This window comes from Capsicum annuum, chromosome 2 (assembly GCF_002878395.1).
Source record: "Capsicum annuum cultivar UCD-10X-F1 chromosome 2, UCD10Xv1.1, whole genome shotgun sequence".
NCBI classification, from domain to species: Eukaryota; Viridiplantae; Streptophyta; class Magnoliopsida; order Solanales; family Solanaceae; genus Capsicum; species Capsicum annuum.
In genome coordinates, this window is record NC_061112.1 from 129,798,129 (window position 1) to 129,818,163 (window position 20,035).

The 20,035-nt window shown below is 36.6% G+C and overlaps 2 protein-coding genes and 1 pseudogene across 2 annotated transcripts; 1 reads left to right on the top strand and 2 right to left on the bottom strand.

Annotated features, from left to right (window-relative positions):
* The first annotated feature begins 937 nt into the window (after positions 1-937).
* Positions 938-11,383, top strand: LOC107859413 (wings apart-like protein 2). The gene is made up of 13 exons (XM_016704416.2): positions 938-1,924; positions 3,385-3,484; positions 3,995-4,331; positions 4,952-5,064; positions 5,551-5,679; positions 5,766-5,859; positions 6,005-6,115; positions 7,058-7,659; positions 7,914-8,164; positions 8,934-9,087; positions 9,996-10,093; positions 10,199-10,280; positions 10,969-11,383. Exons 1-13 carry the CDS (start codon positions 1,260-1,262, stop codon positions 11,050-11,052), a joined length of 2,820 nt encoding a protein of 939 aa, XP_016559902.1. The 5' UTR covers positions 938-1,259; the 3' UTR covers positions 11,053-11,383.
* Positions 11,384-13,879: 2,496 nt separating this feature from the next.
* LOC107859412 lies at positions 13,880-16,271 on the bottom strand (annotated as a pseudogene).
* A 344-nt stretch (positions 16,272-16,615) lies between these two features.
* Positions 16,616-19,940, bottom strand: LOC107859411 (epoxide hydrolase A). The gene is made up of 4 exons (XM_016704415.2): positions 19,469-19,940; positions 18,027-18,194; positions 17,684-17,919; positions 16,616-17,112 (listed from the first exon to the last, which is right to left on the bottom strand). The coding sequence occupies exons 1-4, from the start codon at positions 19,754-19,756 to the stop codon at positions 16,857-16,859; spliced, it is 948 nt and encodes a 315-aa protein (XP_016559901.1). The 5' UTR covers positions 19,757-19,940; the 3' UTR covers positions 16,616-16,856.
* Positions 19,941-20,035: the final 95 nt, after the last annotated feature.

Genomic DNA, 20,035 nt, shown 5'->3' on the forward strand with positions numbered 1-20,035 from the left:
TAAAGTGCTAAAATAAGTCTTGACGTCAAATTCAGGAGGAAAATTATGCTTTTTACCAAACTTTATTTAGGCATTTACACTTAGCTATATTTTAATTAAGCATAATATTATATATAATTTTGTTTCAATTAGACACAACAAGATGACTTGACATTGCACAAATGACACATATATGATTAATTGTATGACGTGAAAATAATATTTCACGCATTAAAAATATTATTCCTCTGTATGAATGAATGAAGTAGCATATGCAAAATAATATTTAATTCTTCACTGACCGACTAAAAGAAATTTAAATTGTATGACATGGAAAATATTATTTCACGTATGAATGACTGATGTGGCGTATGCGAAATAATATTTTCAACACATCAATAATTTTTTGATATATGAATTTTTTTTTACGTCATATAATTAATTACACGCGTGTTATTTATGAAATATTAAGTCCACTTGTTGTGTCTAGTAAAAATAAAATTATATGTACTATTATGTTCAATTGAAACATGATTAAATTTAAGTATCTAAATAGAATTTTTGAATAAGTTTTGGGATTGTTTGGCCTTCTTTTTTATTTTTTATTTTTTATTAATGAACTACAAAACCAATGTTTGTCCATTTTCAGCTATATTGGGCTTTGTTAGGCTACAACTACGGGCAATGGGCTTTCAAATTTTAACCAATCAGCCAACGGAATTTAACGGCAAGTTGATTTCTGAGTAAAAATCTAACGGTCCCCACCGGGTAGGTGGTCCTAGTCTAACATAAATTACTTAACTACCCTTTCTCGGCAAATCCGCAAACGAACATCGAGAAAATCTCACCGTTTAAAATTCAAAATCAACGGATCAGATCTTTCCTTTTCTTGGACATTTACGTAAAATCGCCTACATGAAAAATAACGTATTTATTTTAATTAGCAAATAAATCTTCAACAGCAAGTCGTGATCTTCGATTTTTTTCAAATCTTCAAATCAGAGCAATTCCAAGAACACTTTCTATAAACCCTAATTTCATTTTCCAAATTACCCCCAATTTTCGATTTTAATTACCAAAATACCTCAGTATTATTGTTGTTCAGTTGATTCAGAGATAGTAATTTTGAATTCTCCGTCGGGACGTTAAAACGTACGGACGGCGGACTATACCCTAGTTTCAGGTTCCAAATTACCCCAAATTTTCGATTTTAATTACGAAAATACCTCAGTGTTTTCGCTGTTTAGTTGATCCAAGTGCTAGGAATTTTGAATTGGAAAATGATCGTTAGAACGTACGGCCGTCGGAGTAGAAGCTACTCGGAATCAGGGTTAAACGACGACGTTTCCGACCAAACACTTCCACCGGAGAATACTCAAGATATTTACAGTTTTGGCTTTTCGTCTCAAGATTCGGTTCACTGGTCGTCGAATTTCAACAATTCAGATCCGTATGATGCCGGGACATCTCAAGAATTGACGATTTTGCCCTCAAGAAAGGAGGATAGGGATTTGGATTTTGAGGGTGATGATGGGGTTTTATGGAAACCCAAGAAGGTAAAGATGTTTGATTGGGAGACGTACAGTTTGAATTCATCACAAGAATCCGATGAATTTTCGATGGAGTATGGGAGGTTTGATGGGGGTTTACAGGAACAGAAGGTGAAGAAGACTGGGACGGGTAAGGAAAATGGGGTTTTGTTAAAGAAGAAGAAGAAGAAGAATAAGGTGAAACTCATGGAGCTGGGATTGCCTTCGTTGGGACCCTCAGCGACTTTGATGGAGACTCAAGAGTGTGGTGAGATGATGGAACATATGGATGAGGTGAATTTTGCATTGGATGGTTTGAGGAAAGGGCAGCCTGCGAGAATCAGAAGGGCGAGTTTGTTGTCGTTGCTATCTATATGTGGAACAGCGCAGCAGCGTCGCCTTTTACGGGCTCACGGGTAGTTGAAATTTGGCTTTTTTAATATTGTTTAGAATTTAGATGGGTATGAAATATTCTTGTTTTGATAAACATAAATCTTGATTTCTCGAAAGATAAGTCATATTAGTGTTGCTTAAATTTCTTGTATAATTTGTATACACATTTATAGGAAATAAGTTAGTTAAACCTTTCCAGATACATGAATTTTGACAGGCTGACCCCAAAAAAAAGTACAAACTATCTTCTCGTCTTAGAAAAATTGTTTGAGCAAGGAAATTTATAGGCAGGGGAACACAGTCAGTAATGATTCATATAGACGAACCCAACTTATTTGGGACTCAGGCGTTAGTAGTGGTTGGGGCATGACACTAGCACAGGAGAATCTTGGGAAATCAGGTGTGAGGAATTCTTACTCGGTGGAGGGAGATTTCTAGTTTTCAAAATGTAAAGTGTGAGATGTAGTTACCTTCCAGTTTAATTTTCTGACATTCCAGTTCTTCCTTTATTTTTTGGACAAGTGAGACCTCCAGAACTAATACTGATATGACCTCTCTACCCTTCTCCACTTAAATAATAGAGTTGGTGTGCTAACCAGGATATGAATTCGTGATGTGCTCTTACCACACTTTCCGTGATGAACTTCCTTTTTCGCTGAACCAGAACCTTGGGGAAATATCTGTCCTTCCTTCAACATCCTTAATTCTTTCTGCTCATATGTAATATGTAATTGAATGTCATTTGTGTTTATTTAGTAGATTGAAACTTTAATCTGCTTCTCGAATGAGAGATTAAACACATAGATAAGAAACAATATTAGTTGATTTCTGTTTTTACAAAAAAGACCTCTAGAAAATGTAATAATTAATTGAAAATGATGAAAGAAGTAAAGACGAAATAAAGGAGAAAAGATATTAATGTGCTGAAAAAGAGAGAAATTTATCTTAATGTGGTGGGACAGGGCAAAGTGGTGCTGCAATGTTGCAGGGGATGAGGGGGTGGGGATACCACCCCAGGTTTCGATAATAAGCTTTTACATTTATAATTGGTTGAACGGTCCTATGTGCGCATGATAGTGTTATGCATAAATGGATGAGCTTGGATATGCTCAGAAATTGCCAATTAAAGTTCTAGGACTGCATGCTGATGGAGCCTTTAAATGGGTGCTCAATTTAGTATGATATTCTAATAGGTAAAACATCAAGTCTGGAAGTACGTGCAGATTAATAGCTGAGATAAATAATACTTTACATCTCATAGCAGTCATTGGTAACCCATATGGGGATGGCTTCTTTTTGAAATATACGTATTCCTGGGGTCTAAATTTATATGATAATCACAATCCCAACGACTTTGATTGAAGATACATATATCCTTTCAGCTTATCCTGAATATGTAGCATTTTCCTTTAATTCAGTGGTCCGATTACTAATTGTCAACCCTTATTCTCCATTGGAATAACTTGCCAAATTTTCATGTCAGGATGGCAAAAACAATTATTGATGCTGTTTTGGGACTCAGCTTTGATGATTCACCCAGCAACCTTGCTGCAGCAGCTCTATTCTACATTTTGACCAGTGATGTGAGTTCCTTGATCTCTCTAGCAGTGTATCCCTCTCATTTGGACGTTAGTACTAGGTTATTGCATATTCTGCATGATTTCTCAGATTAGTAAAGGCTTTTTCCTCTCTCTATTTGGAACAGGGTGGGGCAACCCAGAGGCTGAACCGATTAATTAAATTTGAAAGATTGGATGATTATGTTTTGTTAGTTTTGAAGTCTTTATTCTGTCTGCTAGCTGCTTAGTGTGAGTAACTTCTGATTATGTGTGAGTGGAGATAATCTCTTCTCAATTGACTTCAAGGCGTCAGTTTTTATATCAGATTTATTCTGTTAACTTGTCTTATCAGAAATGAGAACATGGATTTGAAGGAAGCGAATTCTCCCGTTTCCTTTTCTTTTGCTCTTTTTGGTGGACTACTGACAACCATACCATGGATGCTCCTTCATCAATTGATTTAATCTTATCATCTATATAAGTTATCTGGGAACTTCTCCATTCCTTTTATTTTTGATCTTCCAATTTTTCCAGGGAGGAGACGACCATCTTCTTGATTCGCCCAGCTGCATTCGCTTTCTTATCAAATTGTTAAGACCAGTTGCTGCTCCTGCTTCCACAGCAAAGGCTCCAACTATTGGGAGCAAACTTTTGGCTATGCGCTTGGATGCTGATGTGTCTCATGATTCTGTAAAAGGGACAGATTCTACTTCCTCTTCAATAATCCGCAAGGTGCAGGAGGTTCTTGTTTCTTGCAAGGAAATAAAGCCAAATGATGGACATGATGGACATGACAGAGCAGAATTAAACCCAAAATGGATTAGTTTACTGACGATGGCAAAAGCTTGCTTGTCTGCTATCTCTATTGAAGGTTTGGTTGGCACTTAAATTGTTGCTTTGAGGATAATATATCCTTATTTGTCTGCCTTTTCTTCTTCCTGACTTGGAAAAGTTATAGTCCACTTAGTATATGTTTATCCTTTAGGGTGGGTGGGTTGGTTGCAATTTGCTATTGGTATTGGAAGTTAATCTTAGTAGCTTGTTATTCTTTAACTTCTTGAGATTGCATTTTGGTTGCTATGTATGTCTCCTGCTAAGAGGCAAAAAGACGGGAAATAGAAGAACTAAGTAGCTCTGTGTTGCTTTTATATATTTATGGCTTATATGATGCATTCCTGATTATTTCCTTAATCTACATTTGTGTTCATTAGTGGAGGTTGCTTTTAGATGCTCGTGCTTATACAACTTCAGATCTGCCTCTTTTTCGTTTCTGGAAATTTTATCATATAATGTTCTAGAATGTTTTATCATATACTGTAATACCCATGTTTTCTTGCTAGTCCTACTTCTAGTATGGCTTACAATGGAATCAGTTTTAAGAAATCATGTGTGTACTCAGGCTACCTTGATAGTGATTGATATATATTTCATACCATTTTTGCGTAATCACACATAATTTTCTTCGTCTTCGTTCTGTATGTATTCGCGCAGACACTACTGGTACCGTGCGGAGAAATGGGGGAAACTTCAAAGAAAAGCTGAGAGAGCTTGGAGGACTTGATGCAGTCTTTGAGGTGGCAAGGAGTTGTCATTCTGTTTTGGAGGTGTGCACCTGTATGTTATTGTCTGTGTTGTTACCAGAGACGAGTCTCATAATTTAGTGACATGTGAAGAGCTAACAATATGCTCTATATTTCTCTTATACGTGAGCTCTGAGTTGGAGTGGTAACATGACTAGTTTGAATTGAAACAACATGATGACTTGTGCTCCTTATCACCCCCTTCATTTCCTTTGTTTTTGTCCAGAAGGTTTCAGATTGTGATTATGAGCATGCATATATATATGCATGTCAGAGAATTTATATGGATTTTGGTGTACAAATGCAATATGTGTGATGTCAAGGTTGTTGTTTTGAGTTATCCGTCTTTCTTCTTAACTCTTGCTGTAGGAAATTTAGATGGGTATTTTGATGTAAGCTGTGAGCTTTAGGTGAGAGTGGACAGTGAGTATTGTGCTTAACAGAGTTGTTTTCCTTTGTGGAAAATGTGAATTATGTGGAGCAGGTGCCCTGACATTACTTTCTTCGCAGGGATGGTCAGAGCAAAGCTCACAATGTATCTTAGATTCTAAAGATAATGCTGCCGTAGAAAGTCTGGTGCTACTCTTAAAATGTTTGAAGATCATGGAAAATGCGACCTTTCTTAGTACGAATAATCAGGTAACATCAATATACCTCCTTTAGTAGACTGCCTTTATGTATCCTTGAATTCTTGGACGTTCAGTGCACTACCGGTTTTGTTTCAGAATCACTTGCTTCAAATGAAAGGAAAATTTGATAGTCTGAACTCCCCAAGGTCTTTCACAAAGCTAATCTTAAGTGTGATCAAGATTCTCTCAGGTACTACTCCCTCTTATCTTCTCATCCAAAATATAAAAATAACAAATGATTCTCTGTCTTTTGTTTTCCTTTAATCATTTCATATTGCAACCTTTTTGTTCCCTTGGCTTATGAGGCTTCCTTCTGTTAAATTGTTTGAATTTAGGGGCTTACCTGCGTAGAACTTTATTGGCAAGTTCCAACGATGGAAAAGTCTATAACCTTTCTGATGGAACTGCTCGTGCTTCAGAATTACGTTTACTATCAGACGAGAAAGGTAAGCTTTTAGTTTTTTCCTCCTCCCAAAAAGACGAAGTTGAGTTTTCCTAGTCTGCACATTGATGCCATCATCTTTTTCTTGTTTAAAAATTGAGTTAAAAGTTAAACTACCTGACTACAAGAAGGCTATTTCTTTTTCTTGTTTAAAAATTGAGTTAAAAGTTAAACTACCTGACTACAAGAAGGCTATTTCTTTTTCATATCCATAAAAGAAATGGTATAATTGACTTGCTCTTATCCCTGGATAAACTTGTTCCCATATCAATGTAGCACTGCATCTGAATCAATTGTGCTGATTGTAGCTTCCCTGGATTATAGTTTGTGGTTTTGTGGCTGGTGCTTTATTGTTGTTATAATTGGCATTTTGCTAGTTTAAAGATGCACCTTTATTAGAGATGGAACTCTTTTACAGAGTGACTCCACAGTGCAAGTCAATTGAAGTTTATCAGGAGGATTTGGAATTTGTCTTTCTAACCAGAAAAAAGATATTGAAGGACGGCAGTTTTCATATTTCTTGTTTGTCCCCAGAATTATTGAATACTAATCATGAAATATCACTTTCCATCCCGTTCATAGACAGCACTAAATGCTAACAGTTGGCATATCAATTCCACAATCTAATTCTCCCTTTTAACTTTGTCAACTGTTCTAAAAGCAATTTAGTGCTTTCATTTGTTATTTCGGCGAGGAAAAGCTTGATTAAATAGTGGCCCTGCGCCCCATGGCCATGGAAGTTTCTCTTCAATGTGAAGGGGTCCATAAAGGTCTTTTCTTCTGTTGGATAAATATTAGCCAACTATCCAATTTGAATTCTTTATCTGCTGGAAATATGGGGAAGAGCTGCCAACCAAATTGAAAATTCATCTCCGATTTTTTTATTAGCCAATGAAACCTTAATTAGCTTTAGATGTTGAATAATTTTGCTTTTTTGAACTTGTAGATGAAGGCTGTCAGATTGTGTGCATTGATTCTTCTACGACATGCTATACAAGTGAAGGTTTCTGTTCCCAAAAGAACTTAGGTGAAACTCAAACTGATCAGATTGGTTCGTCCACATCTAATTTAGAATTCACTAGCACTTCCACCAGTGATTCTTGGCAGCTTAAACTGAGGATTGAATCTTCCAAGTCTGGGTCATGTAGTGGAACCTCTGAGGACTTCAGTTTTGGGGGCAAAAAGAATTCATCAAAAGTGAATTTTTTGATTGGTGATAGTCACAGAAGTAATGGAGATAAGGGACTTGAACTTATGGAAGATAGTCAAGATCCTTTTGCATTTGATGATGATTTTGAACCTTCACGATGGGATTTAATGTCTACTAAGCCAAAGGTGTCTAAAACTCAAGTTAGGCAGACATCACTTCTTGAACGTGATGATGAATACCAATCTCTCATTGTGCGAAGCCAGCAAGAGTCAAGTGTCCAGGAGAACAAACAAGAGTCAAGTAGCAAGGAAAACAATCAATCTGGTCAAACCTTTTGTACTTCTGATGCTGATGAAATGTCGACCCTTCTGGCAGATTGCCTTCTCACAGCTGTTAAGGTAATTTGCCTCACTTAATGTTATGTATGCTGTAATGAAGCATGGAAGGCCATTCTTCAATTCTCTATGGTTCTTCCGGTCGTTGATTATGGAAACACATTGCTTTATGTTAAATGATATAGTTGTACAAGTCAATGCTTGTTGGAGAACCTTGGGGTCGTTACTTCTCTTCATTTCATTTCCAGGATTGCTCCAACTTCTGTGCAATCTCTTGATATGCGAGTCTCTTAAACACATATTCAATTAAATGACAGGTCCTGATGAACTTGACGAATGACAACCCTATGGGCTGTCAGCAAATTGCTGCCAGTGGTGGACTGGAAGCTTTATCTGCTTTGATCGCCAGCCATTTTCCATCCTTCAGCTTGCATTTGGATTGTAATGGGTCATCAAAATCAAGTGTTGGATCTGATAGTGCTTGCCATCTCAGTGATCAAGAGCTAGATTTTCTTGTTGCTATTTTGGGTCTGCTTGTCAATTTGGTGGAAAAGGATGGCGGTAACAGGTAAATGTCTTCTTTGATTTATCCTTCAAGTTGCACCCTGCAGGCTTTGCATGAACAGCTTTTGCGACTATTTAGTTATCACTGTATTTTGTATTGCTTTCCGAGAAGTTATTGAACATTGACAAACAGCAGTTATTTATGTTTTTGGGCGCAAAAAATGCTGTTTTCTTTTTGGCCTAGAAATTTGGATATCACATGTATTTGAGATGCCATCTTTTGTAAAAATATGGATTACAGTCTTTGAGCATAATTTCCTTTTGGTATAGCTTATTGTAAGCTTGTGTCATAGTATCTTTGTTGCTTAAATTTTATGGAACCTCGTTTATTCTATTAAGGATTTTGTGAAATCTTGAAACAAGTTTTATTTCTTCAGCATGACTAGTTCTAAACGAGAGTGTTAATGCTGTTGAAAAGTGCAGAAAATCAATCTCAGCTGTTATCTATTCCAACAGATAATGCAGCAAACATGCTCTCCTAATTGAAACACACGTCTTGCTAAAATGTTCATATACCTGATAATTCCTTATTAATATTTAAAATTAATTACTTTACAACAAAGTTTTTTTTTTTTTTTGGGAAATAACTACGTGCTGTGTTCATTCATTAATTCAATTTAACATTTTGTTTTAATAGTGTAGTTATACTGGTATGCAATCATGCAAATTTTGTTTGGTGAGAATGGGTTATCGTCATGATTTTTGATCTCATATTTTCAGTTGCAGATGATAAAACACTGATAAATATTAGTCAAACCTTCTGTTAATGACAGGTCTAGACTTGCAGCTGCTAGTATTTCATTGCCTGGCTCAGAAGGTTTGTTTAAGGGAGAGACCCAGACCGATGTTATCCCTTTGCTATGTGCAATCTTTCTGGCTAATCAAGGGGCTGGAGAGGCTGCTGGGGAAGGAAAATGTTTGCAATGGGTACGCAGATTGCTTTGCCCAAATTTTTTCTGTCTTTTTTCGTCCAAATCTCGAGTGTGTGTTACGCATGATTATTTTTATTTTGTTTGGTCCTGAATCTGGATTTTTTGGGTTATTTCATTTTGTTCTCAGTTGTTTATTCTCCATATGGATTCACAGAGAAGTCAAATCACCTAATGGTAAAACTAGAGGGCCAAATCAAAAACTTATTCCGTGAGCACGCTTTATCAAATTCTACACCTGTGTTACTGTGTGTTCTTTGGATAATTTAAGAACTAGTTTTCGCTGTAACTCTCAAATAGTCCTTTATATTTCAAACTAGGTATAACTTGCTCACCACAAATGTAACGGTTATTATTTTTGTTTCGTTATTCCCAAGGTCTAAAATACCCATCAGTGGTCAATAGATGCAATGCTGTTCGAAAATTTAGTTCTATGTTTGGAGTATCAAGTTACTTATCCACACTGCATCTTCTTTTTAGAAACATGATCTTCAGGTTGTACGTATATTCTACTTCTATATTCTGCAAATTGAATAAGTATACCTAAATGTTTTCCATTTTCCAAATCTGCTAGTGATGCCAGTTTCTGATTGTCAAATTCAACTTGCTTTTGATATAACTAGAATTTTAGCTTCATCTGCTCTAATGAGACAATGAGTTTGGCTACTTGTAGCCCGATATAAAATCAACTTGTGCCGGGGTGGGGGCCAGAGAGAGGGCTAAAATATAGTGTAGTAGTTTATTCATTGTGCTTACTTTATTCATAAATTTTTGAGAGATTTCAGTAGATTGAGCATGGAAGCAAGGTTAAACTAGTTACTAGTCTTATCATCTACTACCAGTATGCTAGATTACTTTCTGCTTTGACCATGTCGCGTCTAAATTCAATGTGTTTGTCTTGTACAGGATGATGAAGATGCTGTATTACAGGGGGAGAAAGAAGCTGAAAAAATGATTATCGAAGCTTATTCAGCTCTCCTTCTTGCCTTTCTTTCAACGGAGAGGTTAGTTATGCCTTTATGATTACTTTTTTTCTCTTTTTTCTCTTAACTTAAATGGTCCCTTATGTTTGTATGGTCCCTTATGTTTGTAATCTTCCTTTGCATCAGCAAGAGCATACGGCTGGCAATTGCTGGTTATTTACCAGATCATAAGTTGTCCGTTCTCGTACCCGTGCTGGAGAGATTTGTGGTATGTGATCTTGTGTAGTTCTTTGAGTTGATAATGAATGACAGCAGAAATTGTATAATTCTCTCCCAACTTTTAAAAGTTACATCCAATCTGCCGATGTTCTCTTACCAGCTGTCATCAGGAATGTGTCCATTAGGGCCCCATGACTTGGACTGTCAGTAAATTCATGATTTAATCTTTCATTAACCTGGCTAGCAAACTAACTGAGACTAGGGTGTGTTTTAAATTGAAATTACCTCGGGTCCGTGATAAATGAGTGGTGGGAAATTCATGATTTAAGCTTTCATTAACCTGGCTTGAAAACTAACTGAGTCTAGGATGTGTTCTAAATTGAAATTACCTTGGCTTTAGTGATAATGAATGGGTGGGTAAGAACCATGGGAGATCAGAGTCAAATTTTAGTAGAGACAAAACACTAGGTGATTTCTTTTCCATCTTCTCGGGCCTTGGTAGGAAGAGATACCCACTACATGTGCTGGTGCGAGGTAGTAGGTACTTGATGGAAATTGTTGAGGTGTGTGCAGGGTGCTCAGACACCACTATTATCACAACAAAGTGGGGTGACTAAATTTCAAACATCTAACTGCTTCTAACATAGTGATCTTACTGATTGCTACGAGAAAGTCTTTATAACATTGACGTTGCTTTCCTATTGACTTTTATGTGTTAATTTGTATTCTTTATCCAGGAATTCCACATGACTCTGAACATGATTTCGCCGGAGACTCATTCAACAGTGCTTGAAGTAATAGAATCTTGTAGGGTTCAGTGAGAGCAGTAGATATCTCCATTGTTTCCCTTTCCTTTCGCGTCTTTTCCTTGAAGATATGGCGACAATGAGACTGTACAGCCTACCTACCTACTCTTGTCTGCAGCATTGGTGCATTACAAATCCCATCTCAGGATTTTTAGACATGTCCTTTGTTTGACTATGATTTCTCTCATCTTTATTGAAACATATAATTTTTTCCCCTATTTTCCAGCCGATTGTCACCTTGTTTGGTGTGGGCTGAGATGCTTGTACATGCAGAAAGATTATGAATGTGTAACAACGATTGTAATTTCTAGTAATTTTTTAGTTGATGGTTACTCTCTCTTGACAACTTGTTATGCACTTTTATCTTTTCTTTTTTTTTGTTGTGTCATTATGAATCTGTCACCTCTCACTGGAGAGGGAAAAAAAACTTAGTAGTTCCTACTTTTGCTGCTTTTACGTTTGTTTCACTTGTGTACCCTTTTTGTTCTCTAAAAGGGAAGGGAATAATTTAGTTTTGAATTATGACCTTTTGATTAGAATGGTGTTTCAGAATTTTCTTTTTTGGAAATATGGGGAAACTTTTTCAAAATAATTTCGTTGTTAATTTACTTTCCGTAGGTTTCGAACAAACCCAAAACCGCAGTGGTCAATAAACTGCTGGTAATTTAAGCTACTGTCACCTACTACTCCCCCTCCATCTGACAATACTTGTTACGTACGTACATGTTGAAAAACAATTACTAAATCACTATTTGAATATAATAAATTTTATGTCTTAAAAAATACGTTAGTGATGAATAATAATACTATGCACAATCTATCTGAAAATCACAAACATCACCAAAACACTACGAACAAGAAATTACAGACACACGCATAACACCATGACGACAACACAATCACTCCTTCCTACTACTAACCCTCTGTCCTAATTCGCGTCCTCCACACCTTCCTGTCTAGAGTCTTGTCCTCAGTAAGCTGTAACTGCTCCATGTCCTGTCTAATTACCTCCCTTCAATATTTCTTAGGCCTACCTCTATCCGCCTGAAGGCATCGATAGCCAACCTCTCATACCTCGGTGTTGGGGCATTTGTGCCCCTCCTCATCACATGCACGAATCATCTCAAACTCACTTCCCGCATTTTATCTTCCACTGAAGCTACTCTCACCTTCTTTCGGATAATCTCATTTCTAACTCTATCTTTACTAGTAAGTCCACACATCCAAAGCAGTATCCTCATCTCCACAACCTTCAACTTTTGGATGTGGAAGTTCTTGATTGGCCAATACTCCCCTCCATACAACATAGTCAGTCAGACTGTCACTCTGTAGAACTTGTCTTTAAGCTTAGGAGGCACTTCTTATCACACTAGACTCTGAAGTGAGCCTCCATTTCAATCACCTTGCACCAATACGATGTGTCATTCTCGTCAATCTTTTCATTTCTTTGAATCATAGACCCAAGATACATGAAACTATCTCTCTTCCAAATGGCTTGGAACTCCAGCTTCACTACCATGTCAGTCTCATGCGTCAAATCACCGAACTTGCACTCCAAGTATTTCATCTTGGTCCTACTCAATCTAAACCCTTTAGGCTCTAGGATTTATCTCAAAATCTCCAACTTATCATTATCTCCTCCCCGGATCTTGTAAATGAGAACAACATTATCAACAAATAACATACACCAATGCACCTCCCCTGAATACGCCACGTTAGAACATCCGTCACCAAGGAGAATAAAAACGAACTAACAGTTGATCCCTGGTGCAATCCTGTCAAAACAAGAAAGTGTTCCGAATCTCCTCCCATCGTTCTCACCTGCGTCTTCGCTCCATCGAGCATATTTTGAGTCGACCTATTGTACGTCATGAGAACACCTCTAGCCTCCAATTACACAGAACCTCACTGGGGACTTTGTCTTACGCTTTCTCAATATGGAAAGATATTAATATAATGTAAAAAAGAAAAGTCCTAAATAAAGATGGTAATAAATAAGAGTAATTTAGTCAAATTGCCTCTTGTTAATGTTTTTCTTAAATGTGCGCAATTTAAAAAGGTGACAAGTAAATAGGAACAGATGGAGTATTTAATAGGAAGGGTAAAATAGGTAGAAAAGGATAATTATTCATTGATTTTTCAAACTTAACAAGTACTATTGGACATCATTTTTACAAGTATTGTTGAACGGAGAGAGTACTAATTTGGTTTTTATTACAGTATCATTTTGGAAATTGTTAATAAATTTACCTGCCAATATTATAAAACGATTACAAAAGTTTCACAATAATGAATCTAGATGCATATCAAATTTTGAAATTTGAACTTAATTGAATAGGATAAGAGTTTGTAATAGACATATTTTCTAGTTTCATACTTCTACGTTATCCCATTTCATTTTATTTTTTATTCATTGGTAAACAACTTATCAGTGTTGTACGTTGAAAGAGAGGTATATTTATTCGTCGGAAAAATTCGACCAATAGAATTGAGGGAGGAGTATATTTGTTTATGTATTTTTTATAGGTCAGATCGGGCGGTTAGATTAGAGTGTGTTTTATTTTTAGAAAATGATCATTTAACATTGATTTGAGTTTTTCTGTTAAAGGAAGGGTACAAAATAAAAGTCTCTTAACAATGTGTCCAAAGTATGACGTCGAGGGTAAATTAGACCACAAAATATGACGAAGGATATATTTAGCTAATTTTGCCAAGTATAGAGGGTAAATTTGGCCCAAAAATATGATAATAAGGGTAAACTTTAGCCTTAAGTATGACGAATTTTTAAAAGTAGACGGATAAATTTGACCAAATTCCCTATTATCACAGAGCAAGAAAGAGATGGAAAATGGCTTTCATAACATGATAATTTCTTCTTTCACTTCTTGATTTTATAGGAATTTGCAGGGTCAATGCAGCAAAATATTACATGTAGAACACAACTAGGACTTACTGAAGCTTAATATTCTTAATTAGTAGTTAAGAAAACAGAAGAAGAACAACAATAACAATAACAACGCCTTATTGGAACTTCTATTATTAGTAGATGGAGCAGCAGCAGCAACAACAACAAGAAGGTCCTACTGAAGCTTACTATTCTTTGTTAGGAATTCGAGCACGAGTTGATTAACCTCGTCGGGTAGTTGTTCTTGAACAAAATGAGTTCCTTCTGCCAAGTTAACTATCTGCATATTAGGGACTAAACTTCTGAGGATTTCACTACTAATGTAATCTTTGATTCCTGGAAATTTGAGGAAATAATCTTTCTCTCCCATAATAAACAGTGATGGAACGTGAACGGTTGGATCTGTGATATCGAGTTGTTCATGCAGTGACCTTTTGCAAGACGAAGTTCATAAACAACCAAGAAAAAAAAGGAGAAATCAGCTAAGTGCTCAGTAATTCATCAACCAGCAAAACAATTCTTATAGTTCCATTTCTTTTATCATGGTGGTTCGAGTTAGCTTGCAGACACCTCGACGATTTTACAAAGATCATGCATTTTCTCACAAGCTCTCATGTGCAATTCCTATAACTTGATTTAGCTTGTAGGTTCATGAATGTTAGTTTGCTATACTGTTATCGGTCCTAAGTCGGGGATCTATTGGAAACAGCCACTCTACTTCATCTAAGGTAGTGATATGATGTGCGTACACTCTACCCCCCACACCCCACTATGTGGGAATACACTGGGTATGTTGTTGTTCATGAATGTTAGCAACACATCTGGAATTAATCTTTTCTCAAGTCTGCCTCTCCTGGTATAAGGGCGGTCCGATTATTCACCGAGTTTTAAACCATCCAACATCATAGAAGCCTATAATGTTAGGACCTTAAAAATGACGGTGCACCAGTGTCGGATCCTCCAAAGATACACAGGTTTCGGAGAATCGGACACTATTTTTGAAAACTTCGAGAAACATAGAATAAAACATACATATTTGTGTGCATGATACCTATAGGGAACCTGCAAAGCAGTTCGGAATCCAGAATTCTCATACAAAGCACCATATGCAGACAGATCTTCCTCAGAGAACCAAGGGGGCAGAGGAGGTTGCACAATGTCCATGATTTCTTGATTTTCATTGGCTATTGGTATTTCACTTCTGGAGAAAAGAATGTATATATTCCTCACTACTGTTTTGGCGTCAAGGCGACCAAAATCAACTTCAGCTCTTACTGGCTCCTGCAAACAATTGAAAATACATGTATCTACAAGACTGATCAAGAGAGAGCTACGAATGATAATAATGATGAAAGCAAATAAGAGATAAAAACGTATTAACATACCCGAAATCTTGAAACATAGAAGCCTTCAGGGAGGCCTTTAAACTCGAGAGGTCCGGGAGGCAAAAATGGCACTCCCATAACAATAAATCCTGATACGAGTGACAAAACGCGAAATGACAATAGTTCCAAAGTCTTTACCAACAAGAAAAACCTACATTATTGGGCAGATACAGAGCTGAAAATAGGAACAGGGATATTATCTTCAACTTACAACAACTAAAATTTAAATTTATAAGCAAAAGCTATTTGATTGAGAGCTATACAGAACTAAATAATGATAAAAATAAATAGGGAGCACGGTACATTAGAGCTCCCGCTATGTGGGGAGTCTGGAGAAAGGACCGGACCACCGAGATCTATTGTATGCAGTCTTACCGTTTATACAACTTGAACCACTTCTTTTTCTCAAAACTAAAGAGGAAGAGTACCTTAGAGATATTAAGAGCATCAAGAAGTGCTAGGATGTCTTTAGTAAGATCAAGAAAGGTGGTTTTTTCGGGTTGGGGTGGCTGATCCGATAACCCGTATCCTCTGAAATCGGGTGCAATAGCTCTGTAACCGGCTTTGGCTACAGCCATCATCTGGCGCCTCCAAGAATACCATATTTCAGGGAATCCATGTAAGAACACTACAACTGGGGAATTCCCACTTCCAGTTTCAGCTAAATGAAGCTTTAGCCCATTCACTTCAATGTATTTGTGCTCTATTCCTTCCATTTTTTGATATGTGTTAGGACAATTTTGCTCTGTTTGTAAGAAAATTACTTCACTGTGATTTTCTTAAGTAATAATTCTGTATCATATTACATAGTACAAAGATATTTCTTTTCAAATTTGTCCCTATTTTAGAGTCAGAAACAGACGGAGTGACTATTATTGCTAAGTAGAAAAGTATCTTTGCATAACAAACAGTATTCACCAATGTTTGAAGAAGACCGTTAACCTTTACCAAAAGGAAAAAAAGTTAATTGATCGATAGAGCTTGACTGATTGAGACAGGGCACATGCGACTTTAAAGCACATGGATTCTTAGTGAGGAACAAAAAAGTCTTTGCAAAATACTATGACAAATTCTTATAATTATTAGTGGCAATTTTTCTGCTATACATAATTTTGTGGTTGTCATTGTTAGCAGGATAATGGACTTAAAGTTTAAATTTAAAAATAGCAGGTATAGTAATTGGTTATGAATTTAATTTTTGCTGAATTAAATCCATATAAGGTGAAAAACTTTTTGTTGCTGTTGAAAAAAGGAATTAGTAACATAGGAACAGGAGTAGAATGAAAGGTATGATCAACTCAACATTCATAATATAACAGAACAAGAAAGAGAGAATATGGCTTTTATAACATGGTAATTGCAGGCTCACTGCAGCAAAATATTACATATGTAGAGAACACAACTAACTAAGTCTACTGAAGCTTACTATTCTTCGTAGTAGGAACTCGGAAGAATAACAACAGTAACAATAACAATGTTTTATTGGAACTTCTTTTCTTAGTAGACGGAGCAACAACAACAGCGAGACCTTACTGAGGCTTGCTGTTCTTAGTAAGGAATTCGAGCACAAGTGGATTAACTTCGTCAGGTAGTTGTTCTTGAACAAAATGGGTTCCTTCTGGCAAGTTAACAATCTGCAGATTAGGGACTAAACTTTTGAGGAGTCCACCACTAATGTAATCTTCGATTCCTGGAAATTTGAGGAAATAATCTTTCTCTCCTTTAATAAACAGTGCTGGAACGTGAATGGTTGGATCTGTAATGTTGAGTTCTTCATGCAGTGACCTATTGCAAGATGAAATTCATACACAGCCAAGGAAAAAACAGGAAAACGTTCAGTAGTTAATCAACCCGTAAAACAATTTCTACAATTTCTTTTCTTTTATAATGGTGGTTCGAGTTAGCTAGCAAACACCTTGACTATTTTACTACATGCATTTTTCACAAACTCTCATGTGCAATTCCTATAATTTGAATTTGCTGCTTGTATGCACATAGTGGAATTAATTATTTCTCAAGTCTGCCGCTCCTGGTATAGGGGCAGATTGATTGTTCACTGAGTTCTAAACCAAGCACCATTATCCCTAGAATTTTCTTAGTTATCAAGTAAAAGGCTTGCATCTCCACAGCCAGGGCGGTGAATGAACATCACACGAGAAGAGAGTGGTGAACGGGGAATTTCCCGTTCAAATAAAACCTATATTGTTAGGACCCTCCAATTCAAAATGATGCTGCACCAGTGTTGGATCCTCCAAAGATGCACAGCTTTTGGAGTATCCAACACACACCCAACGGCATTTTTGAAGACTCCGAGCAACATTGAATAAAACAAACAGTAGATGTTTGTGCATGATACCTATAGGGAACCTGCATAGCAGTTCGGAATCCGGAGTTCTCATACAAAGCACCATATGCAGTCAGATCTTCCTCAGAGAACCAAGGGGGCAGAGGAGTTGAAGGTTGCACAATGTCCATGATTTCCTGATTTTCATTGGCAATGGGTAATTCACTTCTGGAGAAAAGAATGTATATATTTCTCACTACTGTTTTGGCGTCAAGGCGACCAAAATCAGCTTCAGCTCTCCCTGGTTCCTGCAAATAATTCACACACACACATATATCCAAGATTGATCAAGATAGAGCTATAAATGATAATCATGACGAAAACAAATTAGAGATAAAAAACTGTATTATCATACCGCAAATCTCGAAATATAGAAGCCTTCAGGGATGCCTTGTTTAAACTGGAGAGGTTTCGGAGGCAAAAATGGCACCCCCATTACAATAAATCCAGAGACTTTCTCCTCATACAGATTGACAAATTGTGAAACGATAAAAGAGCCAAAGTCTTTACCGATGAGGAAAACCTACATTATGGGCAGGCACATAGATGAGAGTAGGAACAGGAATATAATTCAACTTATAAGTTATAACAACTAAAATTTCCATATTTAAAGCAAAAGTTATTTGGCTGAGCTATAAAGAATTATGAGCTTAGAGTTTATATTCTTAAGTTCCAACCCAGTTCCAACAATGCACTTCTCGGCACATCATCAATAGGGTAAAGTGGAACTGCTTGACGCTGTATACTAAATACAGAAAGCCCGATTCGTGACATTATGCTCAAAATAAATGGAATGAGGTCAACCTAAGTTAGATTTTGTTCAAATCACAAAATCTCTTGATAGTTGCTGAAGAGTCGCTGCTTCAACAAGACTGCTAGTTTAAATACTACATAAAACCTCGTTACCCTGGAATTTCATTTTTGCTTTCTGGAGGAAAATAGCATAAAGGGAATTGGTAAAACTCCAAACAAAAGGTAAGTGTACAAGTTATACATAAATCAAAGAGGAAGCAACTTCAGAATATCAAAACTGGACTACAGTCTATAGTTTTACACAATCTCAAGATAAATCTCTCTGAACCATTAAACATATTACTACTATATTTTTAGAGCACTTAAGTAACTTAAACATTCTTTTTACTTACAACAATATTATTTGGACCAGCTTACGCACACCTCAACTATTACTTAAAAATAAAAAGCAGTCTTATGATCCCCGGAGTTGTTTCTATTTCTGAATTCAAATTCCGACTTTAACATTCTTTTGATGCAAGTTGCATTAGCACACTTGTCAGTCTTTACTACACCCTCTGCCTCACCGTACACCATATTATTATGTAGCTTTATGTGGTTTCTTATTGGAAAATGAAACAAAATGAATGAATTTTTAACCTTAAACATACCCCCACCCCCACCTCCACCCCCAAAAAAGTCAGTACGACGCACTAAAACTTATGCAGGATCAGACCACAAGAATCTATTAGGGGTCGCTTGGTAGGAGAGATAAGAATAAATAATCCTGGATTAATTCAGAAGAGGAGCTTATCTCAAGTTGGAACAAAATGTATGGGATAACTCCTCCTGGGATTACTTATCACGGGATTGTTGTGTTTTTCCTATCCCTCCTTGAGGGTGGGATTACTAATCCTCCTTACTCGGCATTTCTACAAGAGTCTGTTTACACAGTTTAAATCCGTGACTTCGTAATCACATCGACAACAACTCTACCAATTACGACAAATAAAAAACAAGAACTTAAGAAAACTTGTTTATCTCAAAATTAAAGAAGATGAGTACCTTAGAGATATTGAGAGCATCAAGAAGTGCAAGGATGTCATTGGTAAGATCAAGAAAGGTGGTTTTCTCGGGTTGGGGTGGCTGACCCGATAACCCATATCCTCTGAAATCTGGTGCAATAGCTCTGTAACCAGCTCTGGCTACAGCTATCATCTGGTGCCTCCAAGAATACCATATTTCAGGGAATCCATGTAAGAACACTACAACTGGGGAATTCCCATTTCCAGTTTCAGCTACATGAAGCTTTAGCCCATTCACTTCAACGTATTTGTGCTCTATTCCTTCCATTTTTTGATGAGTGTTAGGACAATTTTGCTGTAGGGTTCTGGGGATTTTATAATTACTACTTTACGGTGGTTTTCTTTAAGTACTTTATTAATTATGCATCATATTACATACTCCCTCCATATCTATTTACTTGTGGTCATTTTAACTTGCAACATTCCCTCCTTCCTATTTACTTGTGCACACTCCTCCAGAAAATTATTACTTAATAAAAAGATAATTTAACTAAAATGTTTTTAATGTTTTTCTTTAAAATTATATTAATATTTTTCATATTTATTA

Bases quoted from the DNA above. Each gene is read 5' to 3' on its own strand.
- LOC107859413 (XM_016704416.2), top strand. From the start codon at position 1,260: ATGATCGTTAGAACGTACGGCCGTCGGAGTAGAAGCTACTCGGAATCA. The intron at 3,485-3,994 runs GTGAGTTCCTTG...CAATTTTTCCAG, and splicing joins TCTACATTTTGACCAGTGAT to GGAGGAGACGACCATCTTCT. The intron at 7,660-7,913 runs GTAATTTGCCTC...ATTAAATGACAG, and splicing joins GCCTTCTCACAGCTGTTAAG to GTCCTGATGAACTTGACGAA.
- LOC107859411 (XM_016704415.2), bottom strand. From the start codon at position 19,756: ATGGAAGGAATAGAGCACAAATACGTTGAAGTGAATGGGCTAAAGCTT. The intron at 18,195-19,468 runs GTACTCATCTTC...CCCATAATGTAG, and splicing joins ATGCTCTCAATATCTCTAAG to GTTTTCCTCATCGGTAAAGA. The intron at 17,920-18,026 runs GTATGATAATAC...AATTATTTGCAG, and splicing joins TCTATATTTCGAGATTTGCG to GAACCAGGGAGAGCTGAAGC.